At 42.8% G+C, this 12,364-nt stretch overlaps 1 protein-coding gene across 1 annotated transcript; it reads left to right on the forward strand.

Moving 5' to 3' along the window:
* The first annotated feature begins 2,003 nt into the window (after positions 1-2,003).
* On the forward strand, positions 2,004-11,978 carry b3galt2 (UDP-Gal:betaGlcNAc beta 1,3-galactosyltransferase, polypeptide 2). The gene is made up of 2 exons (XM_080506796.1): positions 2,004-2,700; positions 9,596-11,978. The coding sequence occupies exon 2, from the start codon at positions 9,951-9,953 to the stop codon at positions 11,274-11,276; it is 1,326 nt and encodes a 441-aa protein (XP_080362922.1). The 5' UTR covers positions 2,004-2,700; positions 9,596-9,950; the 3' UTR covers positions 11,277-11,978.
* The last annotated feature ends 386 nt before the right edge of the window (positions 11,979-12,364 follow it).

Consider the following 12,364-nt stretch of genomic DNA (forward strand, 5'->3'; position numbering starts at 1 on the left):
TCTAATCACAGTGGAGGAATTCTCACCTCATAGCCATCCTCCCTTCCTGAAGGCAGACTGAAGAATCCAGCTTCAGGGTGAAGTCACTTCCTGGGTCCATGTTAAAATAATAAAAGCTATTGTCTCTCAGAGGCACTGAGGCTATAGTAGCAGAGTGCATGGAAGAATTCAAGTTTAAAAATAGTTGAACAGATTGAACGCAATTTAACCACATTTTGTGACAGAATGTGACTAATATCCATTTGACGCTGTTGAAACAGTGAAAATGAGCAAAATCTATTTACTTTAGGGATCAAACCCACAACCTCCCAACGGAAAGATGAAGTTTACACTGATTGAAAGTGTAGAAGACCCACGTTGGTATATGGCCTCATCTGTTATGTTCAGCTAACATGTTTTCTAACAGCCCCAGTTTTAGTATTTCTGTAAATCCCTCATCTCTTTGCGGGTTGGGTCAAAGCACCAAAATAATTAATGCGCATTGAAAACCATGCAGGGCATGGCTGGTTTATTTATAGAGCACATTTCGGAGTGGAATGATTTAAAGTGCTTCAATTGAACATCATAAAAAATGTAAACAAAGGGATAAGGTGTGCTGTGTAATTACATTATCAGTAAACCCAACCTATTTTTTGTCATTACTGTTGTAATCACTTTTTGAAGACCGTGTCCATCCCACTTTATTGTATTAAAGATTATTTAAGACACAATTATGAAGATTAAATGGAATGGAATGGCTGGTAGTTTCCATAATCAACCAGCAAACCTTTTTATTTCATTGCCGTTTCTTTGTTTTTCAAGGCATTTCGCAACCACAGTGGGTTGTCTCACATGTTTAGGATAGGTGGGTGAGGAGAGAGTCGTTTATTGGTGACAGCCTCACTCTAACTCTAGACTGTTTTACACAGGAACTAACCTTAAATGCATGTAGACTGTGGCAAGAAAACCATCATATCCCAAAGAAAATACACATACAGGGAGATCATGCAAACTCCATGTAGAACCTGGACTCCAGCACTATCCTGTAACCCTCTCTCTTTCCTGAAAGCTAGTCCCTTGTTGATGTAAGTCTGGGCCTGGCCTGTTCTGTGTGGAGTTTACATGTTCTCCCTGTGCATACTTGGGTTTGCGCCATTCTCTTAACTACGTTTGAAAACAACCATTTCAGGTTAACTTGTGCCTCTAAATTGTATTTCCGTGGGACTTTTAGTGTCTGTTGTTTGACTTGTGATGAACTGGTGAGTTAGCTGGGATCGACCCGGCTATAACTATCCCCAAACCTCGGCGAAAACTGTCTTCAAAGCCAAGGTTAAAACTACCTTGCTACTAGGCTAAAACATCCCTAAACCTAGGCTGAAACTATCCCCAAATCTAGCCTAAATCTACTGCAAACTCGGCTTGAACTATTCCCAAACAATGCTAAAACTACCCCAACCCTGGTTTAAAACAACCCCATACTGAGGCTAACACCACCCCAAAGTATACCCAAACCTAAACTAAAACTAACCTAAACTGACAAACCTGTAATTGGATGGAGGATATGCAAAGGGAAGAATTTGTTTACATGTTAAGAACTGCCTTGTTCAGTGTTTATAAGAATAATCATCCACAATATGAATATGCCCACGTTTTAAATAAAAAATTACAGTTTAAAGCAGCATTTTACTTGTTATTTTTGAACCGCGTTTATGCGAACAGGAGGGAGGATTGGGTTTTTTATTATTTATTATCATTTCTTTACCCACGCCCCTGAACGCAACGTGAGCGACTCGCTGGGTCACGTGAGACGCTCTGCTAAGAATGCAGTGACGTGGTAGAGTTCCGTCAGTGTAGCGGTGTCTGACAGCCAGCGTACCCGGGCCAGCAGCTGTCTTGGCCGGCTTGAGGAATCCGGCAGGGGTCGGTCCATGACGGAGCTAGGAAGAAAAGCTCCAAGGAGGAGAAAAACAAAGAAGGGGCGCACTGACACAGCAAAAGAGGGGAGGGGAGGGGACGGTAGTTATTGTTTTTGGTATTCCCTCCTGGAGCAAAAGAGGGACGTGTTTTGGCAGTGATTGGACTCAGAGGTGGGAGATAATTTATATTTTTGGTATTTTTATTTTTATTTTTTATTTTTTGTCTCTATTTACTGCGCGTATCCTGCACACCAGCCTGCGGGAGCATCGTGAAGTACCAGCCGCGCTCCTGACGCTCTGGTCGCACTCTGGATGAAACGTGCGCGGATGCTTTTGGTGTTTTCTCTCAAATAATCACATTAGGAGAAAGAAAAAAAACACGTCTGAAAAGAACTTGGACGACATCAGGAAACAGCTGTTAAAAAAGAAAAACCAACAATAACAAAAAAGGACAGGTGAAGATAAAGAAAAATAATGTGAAGTAGTAGTGAGAGCGGAGCAGAAACAAGGAGCCGGACAGGGAGGAGAGGAGGAGTCGCAAGGAGGAGAACCCAAAAAAAAAAAAAAAAAGCCCTGCAGGTTTGTGGAGCCTGTTGGGGTGAAGGCGAGGTGGGACGTAACACATCCGAGGTGTCTGTGCCATTGAGAAAAAAAAAGAAAAGAAAAGGAGAAGGGCAGGTCTTGCTTTCCAGTCCCGGGGAGAGGCGAGTGATGGCGGGCGCAGTCGCCGGAGCGCACGCTCCCGGAGCGCGGACCGCAGCCCCGTCAGCAGCCGCAGCGGCTCCAGCGGCATCATGAGGAGGAGGTACGCAGCAGCGCCGCGCGTCTCATCAGTCCACCACATCCTCATTATTCATTTAGCCTTCCCCGCCCTTCTCTCCCCTCCGTTACATCCACCTTTCCCCCCGCCGCCTTGACTCCCATCCATTTATCCATCAATCAATTCCTCCACCTTTGTCCAGAGATCACGCGTCTTTCTCCCCGTCATCTGTGGAACGTTGCAGGCAGGCGTGGGAGCCTGGTGGCGCATAGAAAAAATAAGATTACTTGTATTCTTTTGTTATTTTTTGTTGTTGTTTTTAATCATGTTCTCTCCCTTGAGGAGAATTTCTGACGATGGGTTTCATTCCCCCTCTTTGCCAGTCATGCCTCCCTTCCATGTGGGTATTGTAAAAATGTACCAAATGTCTCTTTAAATAGGGGTCAGTAGTCCATACTGTATTCGTTTGTATAAATTCAAGCTCAGGGAACTCCTCCCTGGACGTGCCAAGAAGTGAAGCCAAAGAGTTTCAATTGATCCAGTTCAATTAACAAGGCTTTTTATCCACTTCATCACGTCAAGCTGCTGGCACTGAAAACTGTGCATAGTTAGGGGTATCTGTTAAATGCTGAGATGGACATTAAAGACGAAGCAAAAAAAAAAAAAGAAGCAGCCAAACTCACCATCTGGGTGTTCACTCTGCCCACTGGACTATGAAACTTTAATAGGGTCTAATTTTCAAACCACCTCATAATTTATTGCCGTGACGACTGAACCGACATCCATGGTCGGGCTTTATTAACAAAGTAAAACACAGAACGAGGTTTGAATTCAGTGGGTGAAAGTTGGCAGGGAGGAAAAGGTAGATATCGCTCTCTCAGAGAGCAAGAAAATCACTGTCATATAATATTTACTACAGCTGCCAGAGCTTTATTTCCCATGAGTCGCTTGTATTTCTGAGACTATGTTTTAGGAGCCTGTTCCATCTTTTCTTCTAGACTTTATATAGAGGGTAAATTAATTTGAATAATGCCTTGTATCTTCACATAATTGGACAAAGTGAGGACCATGTGTCACTTTACACACAAAAAAGCACTTCATATTGTGTACAATGTAAGTGCCGTTCATTAAAGAGTCACTGTGGCTTTTATCAATCCCTGCAGTTTCAAACAGGCTGTTTTGATCTATTGTTCTGAAAATACGTTTTTTTAATTTTTTTGGATTGAATTAAAAATGAGCCAGTCTATTCAATGTAAACAATGTAAAATACCCACACCTCCAAAAAAAACAAAAACAGAGATAAAATCCACAGATTGCTTTAATTTTCCAAATTTTTGTCAAAAATCATCACTTCAGTGTCTTATTAGCCTTAAAAAAGATGACTATGAAACTGAGTAAATACTGCACCCGATCTAAGCTGAAAAGTATTGTCTATTCATAAAGCCATTTTATAGATCATGACCATAGATTCATCTTCAGGACTATGTGCAGATGAGATGTGGCGGCCTGGAGCTAATCCCAGCAAACTGAGCTCATGTTATTCTTGTCCTCTGGGATCATGATTGCGTCAACATTGCTGTTCATCAACACAATGGTATTTCAACAAATAATACAGGCGGTGGCTACTTCAAAATCAGGGCATCCAAAATGTGACTGCTTAGCTTTGTACTTGGATCTGTTTTCTTTCTTCTTTTTATTTTTCTGAACTGACCCTTTAAGAATCAGATATGTTCACGTGGCAGGATTGAAGGGCTCAAGTGGCCTGACCCACATCTGACCAGCCTCTAGTGATGACGGATAAAGGAAAAAAAAAAAAAAAAAACACTAAATACACATCTGGCAGTCCAGTGTCACTCATCTGCTCTGCAACACTTAGCAAGGATACAACTCCTCCGCTCCCTGCGGCCTTATCCTAGTTGAGTCAAATATGCACCAAACAACATTTTCAAAGGATCACTTCATGTATCCCTTAAAAGGTCATCTCTCTGTTTCTCAGATTTCTCTGATACTTTTGTTTTGTAAAGATTTGCTGCTGGTAAATTCTTAAAAATGCAATAGTGAAAGCATCAATTTGATCATTTTTCCTCTGTCCCGTCTCGTATATCTGCACACAAAACTGTCTGCCAACGTGACTAAACCATGACAAGTAAAGTGCCAGTTCTGAAGTTGTTTTTGTTTCAGTTATTATTTACGTCTTTCAGTGAAAATTGAGTGAAACATATATTAAAGAGAAATCCATTTAAAAAAAAGAAATGGTCACAGATCAGGACAGTTAAGGCAGAACTTTGCTTTAGGACTCAATAAGCTGCTAAAAGATCCAACATCAATATCCTCCTGCTGGAGGTAAAAGACCTTGTTATGTGAGGCTGTCACTGGCTGTGTGGAGCCCTGTTAGACGGCCAAAGTGGCGAAAACACACAGTTTAAGTGAACTGTTTTGAACAATAATATGGATAGACAGTTGAAATGGTTTGTGGAAATATGGTGGAAAAGGCTTGAAGTAGCTGACAAAGTGTGACGGATAAATTGCCTCAATGAAAGACGTAAACAGTAGAATTGTGCCGATGAAAAATGTTGAATGAGGCTGACTTATAGTGTGAGAGCAATGATAGAGAGCAAATAATTGGATGAACTACTGGACTGGTTCGGTAAAGTCACTGATTGTTTTGCACAGGTAAAGGGAGTTAATACAATGCTAAATAAAAACAGTTTGGGTTGGGTTGTGCAGACAAATGATAAAATAAAGGAAAACTCATATCAGGTCTTAACATTAACTATAGGAAGTCTTCATTTAGTTATATAATTGACTTTTTTGGGTAGAAAAAATGCCAAAAAGTAAAAAAAATTCTGTCTTAGTACTTTATTCCACCACCTCATGCCGCCAAAGTATCTTCACCACTTTGATCGCACATGTCTCAAGCTGTAGGAAAACATTCACCTCGGACAAATTGGCTTAAAGTCCCAGTGCCACTCCATACATTTGTCACCATTTTCACCATTCAGTGCCCCCCACATGTAGTATGAATAACAGAATCGGGATTTAGGATTCATTTGTTTTAAGATGGAGCTGATGATGAAGAACCTTTACTGATTTGCAGTTGGCCCCCCTCGGACATTGGTGTCAAACTTTCTATTTCGATTCGATTCGATTCAACAGTCATTTTAGGGCACTCTTACAGAGAAGCCCATACAGTCCAATTTCATCTTGAGTGTGAATTTGCTTGGTGGTTTTTCCAGATTGGAATCTCTTGTGGGCCGGTTTTGGCCTTCGGGCCTTATCTTCGGTACCTCTGCTCTGGGAGGACAAAATCCTTCCAGCCATGTCAGCGACATACCCTTCTCTGCAGTGCCAATGGAATCCCACATTATTGAAGTTGTTCTGGTTTACGCTTTAGTTTGTTTCATTTTATAACACACAACAAACTTAACTGCTGCCATTTCAATTTGAAGCTATGATTTATTACAAACTCACAGAGTCCAGAATGAAGAAATAAAGGGTGTGAATTGGAAATTTAAAGACATATTTCAACCCACACCTCTTCTAAACTATCCTTGTTTTGTTGGCAGCCTCTGAGAACTGTCTGCTTCAATCAGGTTGCAAACAACAGTCAGAAAAAAATATCCTAATGTTGAGGCAGAGGGCAGCAGAGGGAGGAATAAACCAATAAGGATAAAGAAAGATTAACATGAGACTTCAGTATTGTTGTGAAGAGACAATCCAACCTTCTCTTCTAGATAGCTGCTGTAACCCATGCCCCTTGGCTGAATCCCCCAGAAAGTTTGTTTTAAGATTAGCTCAGCAGGACCTCTAGGAGAACAAAAGCAGATATGATATTCTTAAAAGTTATCTCTGTGCAGGTCAAAACTACTCCAGAGCAGTTGCTGCCAAAAGAAACAATGCAGTGAGAAAGTAGAGTGAAGCATTTGTAGTTGGCAACAAGTCACAAAGAGTAAATATATTGATGCTGAATCAATCCTCGAGTCACCTTTTAAACTAAAATTACTGTTTCTGTTTTGTGATAGTCACCACGAAGTTGTTTTTTTCCTGGCTTTTCATGGTAGTTAAATGATTACAATCAGGGTTTCATGCCAAGAGGCAATTTGAATTGTAATTCATCATTGTTTTATAGACAAACTAATTAATTTAAAAAGAGATTGGACCTGGAAGAAGTGGCCCTCAGCGCAGCCTCAACTGCATCCATTATTTACGTCATGGACTAGTGTTTTCTCACATGCTGAAGAACCTCAAGCTTCTCCAGATGAAGGCCATGCACCACAACACTGCATTAACATTAGAATAAATCATGGATGTAGCGCCTGCTCCAAGGCGGTGTTATTAGATAGAAAAGGGAACCTTGGCCAGCGTCATGATCACTCAGGCCTGTTTCAATAAAGCTGAATTTAACCTCTCGCTTTGGTGAACAGACACTCTTAAGCGGCTCATAAACGGAAGCTGCAGCTTTTCTTTTTCTTTTTTTTGGATTTTTTTTCCTGGGGAAAATGTGTCACTATCGCAAAGTGCACTGTTTTACTGAATGAAGGTCATATCCTCATCGACATCGGCAAAGCTTGTTTTGCATTGCCAGACAGCTTTCAGGCATTGAAACAAAGAAAGCATAACGTAGAGAATACAAGTTAAATAGTTTTCCTCCAGGTTTGAGACTGATGTGGCGACAGAGTATTTTAACGTATGCCCAGTGTGTCACCACTGTCCCACTCCCACAGTCTCCGTTCTGATATTGACCGCTGCAGAATCGCTGGGGCTTTAATTAGTGCTAGTGTAACTAATTGGCTTGCATAGAAGTGACATTGATGGGAGGGAAGAAAATGAATTAATGAGGAGAGGCATTGGCAGATTAAATGGTACTCCTAAAAAGTAAAAAAAAAAAAAAAATGGATGTCTGATCTCGTGGCAGAATTGACATTTGAGTGGAAATCAACCAAACAGAGCCACCCACAGTGGCTTTGTGAGCGTGGGCGGGTTTCATGGCGTGTGGCTATTTTTTCGTTATGTATTTACGTGCATATGTGCGTCGTGTGTGTGCTTGCCCTTCATCAGAGCTCATGTAACTAGATGTTCATTTAGTTGACAGCAGAAATCTCTCAAGCGCCGGATATGCTCGGATGTAAAGTACGTTAACCTTTAAAACAAAGCCGGCCCTGGCCCCTCTCATTCTCTTGTAATTGTTTGCGCTGGGTAAGCACAGTCGCCTGAAAAGGTTATCGTGTTCCTTGTCAGTTGTCGTGATGAATGAGCAAACATAGCAGGAAATGAAAATTGGAAAGTTTTGAAAAGAAAAAAAAAAAAAAATCTTTCTTATGCCCGAGCCAGATTGTAGCGTTTGCAGAAAATAATGCTCCGTTGTTCAGTATCTGCAAATTATTAAAGGAAAACAGGGAAGTATAGTGTAAAAAAAAAAAAAAAAGCAATGTGGGCAGTCCAGTGAATTAACACGGCAAAAAGGGAAGGATGGATTTTCGACTGCTACACTGCTGCGACATTAATATTCACAAGAGTCTAGTACAACTTCCAACTTTTTGCTGGCATATTCTTTATTTTCTCTGGTGATGTGTGGCGGCTGCTTGTGTGTGAAAGCAGTGATTATAGAGTATATAGGTTTATGGCTTGGATATAATTATGTGTAATGTGTGCATGCATTTCCTTTGTGCGAGTCCATACAGACGCCACTAAATGCACATATTTGTTGTGTATATCATTATGTCCAGCCTTCGCTATATTTTTATTTGTTCGACTGTCTTTGTGTTTGTGCAAAGCAATTGTTTGCCTTCTCGTTGTGCTCAACCCTTTTCTGGGCAACGGATGTAATGGCTTTTTTTTTTTTTTACTGTTGTCCACATTGTTGCATGTTTCTGTGCCTGCTTTGCCCCATATGCCCTGGATTTATGCCTGGTAGAAGACGGAGCAGCCCAGGTGATCTCAGCTAGACAGTGGGCCGCATTGATAAGCGGGAGGTGGAAGGTGAATGGCGGGTGAATGCTGTTATCGCCAGGGGCGAGCTCAGGCTTCAGCGCCACTGCCTGCTGGACCCTGAAAACTCATTTTGACAGATGCATCTACCTCCCGAGCTGTTGACGCGTGGTGGGGGGCTGATGACACTTGCTCACCCATGCAACTCAGGGTAGCGTTAGCTGGCACCACATAGAGCAAACCTGCAATTTATACTCCTGCCCCGGGCATTAAGCTGAATAATGACATGCAAGAAAGATCCACCATCCCGCCAGTCAGCGCAAAAGTTTTTACATATGACTTTATAGTATTTCCTTTAAATGTTCCCCTGTGCTGAATTTGTGATGATCAAGGCATTATTTGTGTTCTCCGGAACATTATAGTTGACTTAAGGCAAAATAATCATGAAAATGCACATTATTCGATACGACTATGCTCACACTCACTAAGGGGGACGTTTTTATTGTCATGAACTTGTCATTTTCACAACAGCAGTGTCACCTCCTTCCTCGGATGCGCTCGCAGCAGTATTCCCCCAATTTCCTTTTCCCAGAAAGCCCCATCTCCAGATTGTGTTGTGTTCTCCAATCCTGTCCAATTAAAGCTGCTACAATGCTGTCATATTGATTCAGTCTTTCCTTTTAAAAATGTCAAATCAGCTTACCAAAAAGAGCCATTTACAATATTGGATGCTGCATGCACACAAAGCTTTAATTGAGGGTTTGTTTGTTTTTTTCTTTTGCATCTGGAAAAAAATGTATTTAGAATTGCTCTGAGTGTGTCAAAACAAACCATGAATAAAATGATTAAGATTTGTGCTCATTTTTCCCTGAAAATCGAATTTTAAAAAAAAGTACATTTGCAACACAGACAATTAACATGTGGCTTAGTACCAATGAAAAGGAGGTGCTTTTTGGACAGCTTCCAGGACTGTTTTTCTCAGTTTCCCTTTTTTTTTTCTTCCCCTTTTCAGATTACAGAGAGAAAACACAGAGGAGATGACCCTTATCATATCCTGAAGGAGACGAGACATAGAGCACGACCCTGTGTTTGTCTGCAGTGCCAAAGAAGATGCAGGGAGGAGCCTCCCTGGCCAGAGAATTGCCACCTTCCTAGCTCCGACAGGAGCCCTTTCAACCCTGCTCCAAGCGATACCAGGGGGCTCCAGCAGTCCCCCGACTCCACCAGTAGGCTCACTCCAACCCATCTGCCAGCTCCGATAACCCTCTGATCGTTGGCAACCACATGTTTGAGGCGACCGCATGTGACCGCCGCCCTTTCTCGTGCAGCAGCAGCAGCAGCAGCCTCCTGCGACCCCGACCTGCATCATGCAGTGGAGACGGCGGCACTGCTGTCCAATCAAGATGACCTGGACCGTCAAGCGTTCACTCTTTCGGACTCATGTGGCTGGCCTCCTCTCGCTGGCGCTGCTCTTTACCCTCTTCCTGTTTTTTAGCCACCAAGACTGGTTACCCGGACGTAGTGGGGCCCGCGAAAACCCACTGGCCTACACTGTCAGGGGCTTTCGCAGTCCCAAGGGAGAAGCCAACCAGAGCAGCTCCCTGAGGAGCATGTGGAGGGAGACGGGGAATGTAGCACCAAAGCCTCTACTCAATCTCAGCTCGCAGCAGGCAGAAGGGGCAGCGGTAGAGGCGGCGGGAGCAGGAGGAGGAGGAGGAGCCAGGATGGGTGTAATGGGGCTTGGGGACACCATGAGCGCTAACAATAGTTTACAGAAAGAGATGGGTGTGGGTGGGAGGCTTAGCGCTCAGCCCTACCGATACATCCTGAATGAGCCCTCCAAGTGCCGAGACAGCACACCCTTCCTCATCCTCCTCATCGCGGCCGAGCCGGGACAGGCCGACGCACGCAACGCAATACGCCAGACCTGGGGAAATGAGAGCGTGGCGATGGGCCTGGGATTTGTCCGTCTTTTCCTGCTCGGCACAGGAAAGAGCTCAGACACCTCACTTCAGAGCAACATCGAGGAAGAGAGCAGCATGTATCATGATATCATCCAACAGGACTATCAGGACACGTACTACAACCTGACCATCAAAACGCTGATGGGCATGAACTGGGTGGCCACCTACTGCCCCCACGCCTCTTACGTAATGAAGACGGACAGTGACATGTTTGTCAACACGGAGTATCTCATCCAGAAGCTGCTGAAACCCGAGATGCCCTCCAAACAGAGGTACTTCACCGGCTATCTGATGAGGGGATATGCACCAAACCGAAACAAGGACAGCAAGTGGTACATGCCACCGGAGCTTTATCCGAGCGAGCGCTACCCGATATTCTGCTCGGGCACGGGGTATGTGTTCTCAGGGGACATGGCCGAGCTGATCTATCAGGCCTCGCTTAGCATACGCAGGCTGCACCTGGAGGACGTTTACGTGGGGATCTGCCTGGCCAAGCTGCGCATTGACCCAGCGCCCCCTCCCAACGAATTCCTCTTCAACCACTGGCGGGTATCTTACTCTAGTTGTAAGTACAGCCACCTGATCACATCCCATCAGTTCCACCCCAATGAACTCATCAAGTACTGGAACCACTTGCAGAGCAACAAGCACAACGCCTGCATCAACATGGCCAAGGAAAAGAACGGCAGGTACAGACATCGAAAGTTTCACGGAGAGAGGCCTCCGTGACGACCCCCGTGATCACGGCCCGCCTCGATAAATACACTGTAACTACCACTGGTGGGAGGGCATGTTGAACTCAGCACTATACACTATATTGGAAAAAGCACATTGTTTTTGGTATTGTGTACAGTCGATGATTCAAACTATTTTTTTAATTTTAAAAAATGTTAAGTATTGTAAACCTATTGAGCTATTTCTAAAAGGGAGAATGGGGAACATCTGTCTGTGTGATGTAGGGCGTGCAGAAAATAAAAACAAAGCAAAAAAAAAGAGCTCAAGAGTGGTCTTCATGACGATTCAGGTGCCAACAGAAATATGGTTATTCAATGTTCTCTTTTAATGATTAGTACAGTATGTTGCACTCTACAAGTACTAAACAAAAAAGGAAAATATTCTGACACAACCGTGTTTACACAGACAAAGGGAAATGTACGTGTATCATGTGGAAACGTTACACTACCTAAATATGAATGAATGGTATAAATCGTTGACCAGTTATGCTGCCCTGTTTCTCAATGTTTACTTTACAGACCTATCAAAGAACACTAAAGTCTAAAGAGAACGTTTATCTGTCATATACTGTATTTTATTTTTAAAGAGGAAAAAAAAAAAAGAAATGAAGAAGAACCAACATGGAGCACCCAGAATCACATCAGAGATGACTGAGATTGTATTTTTTAAAGCTTTACAGTGAGTATGACTCTGCACTTGAGCAAATGTGCAATGAATCTATTAACAATTAAATGTATTGAATTCATATGGTTTCAGAGTTGTGTGTGTTATTTTTGGAGAATAATTCCTCATGCAAACACATACAACACATGCAAGCTCATCACTTCTAATACATACACATATTATAGTGGTTAGCACACTTAACTAATAGCAAGAAGGTTCCGGGTTTGAGTACGATGTGATCCAAAAACATGCATTTAAAGCTAAACAGTGACTCTCAGGAAACATGTACACGACAACCATCCAGGTGAAAGATGCATTGTTTTTGCATTTTCATTTCAGAAAAGTTTTTCATTTACGCAGCAAAGTTTTGAAAACAGCAGAAACACTGAAGACAGTGTTGTTACCATGTCGGACCACTA

Source organism: Blennius ocellaris, assembly GCF_963422515.1.
Source record: "Blennius ocellaris genome assembly, chromosome: 12".
NCBI lineage: Eukaryota > Metazoa > Chordata > Actinopteri > Blenniiformes > Blenniidae > Blennius > Blennius ocellaris.

Bases quoted from the DNA above. Each gene is read 5' to 3' on its own strand.
- b3galt2 (XM_080506796.1), top strand. From the start codon at position 9,951: ATGCAGTGGAGACGGCGGCACTGCTGTCCAATCAAGATGACCTGGACC.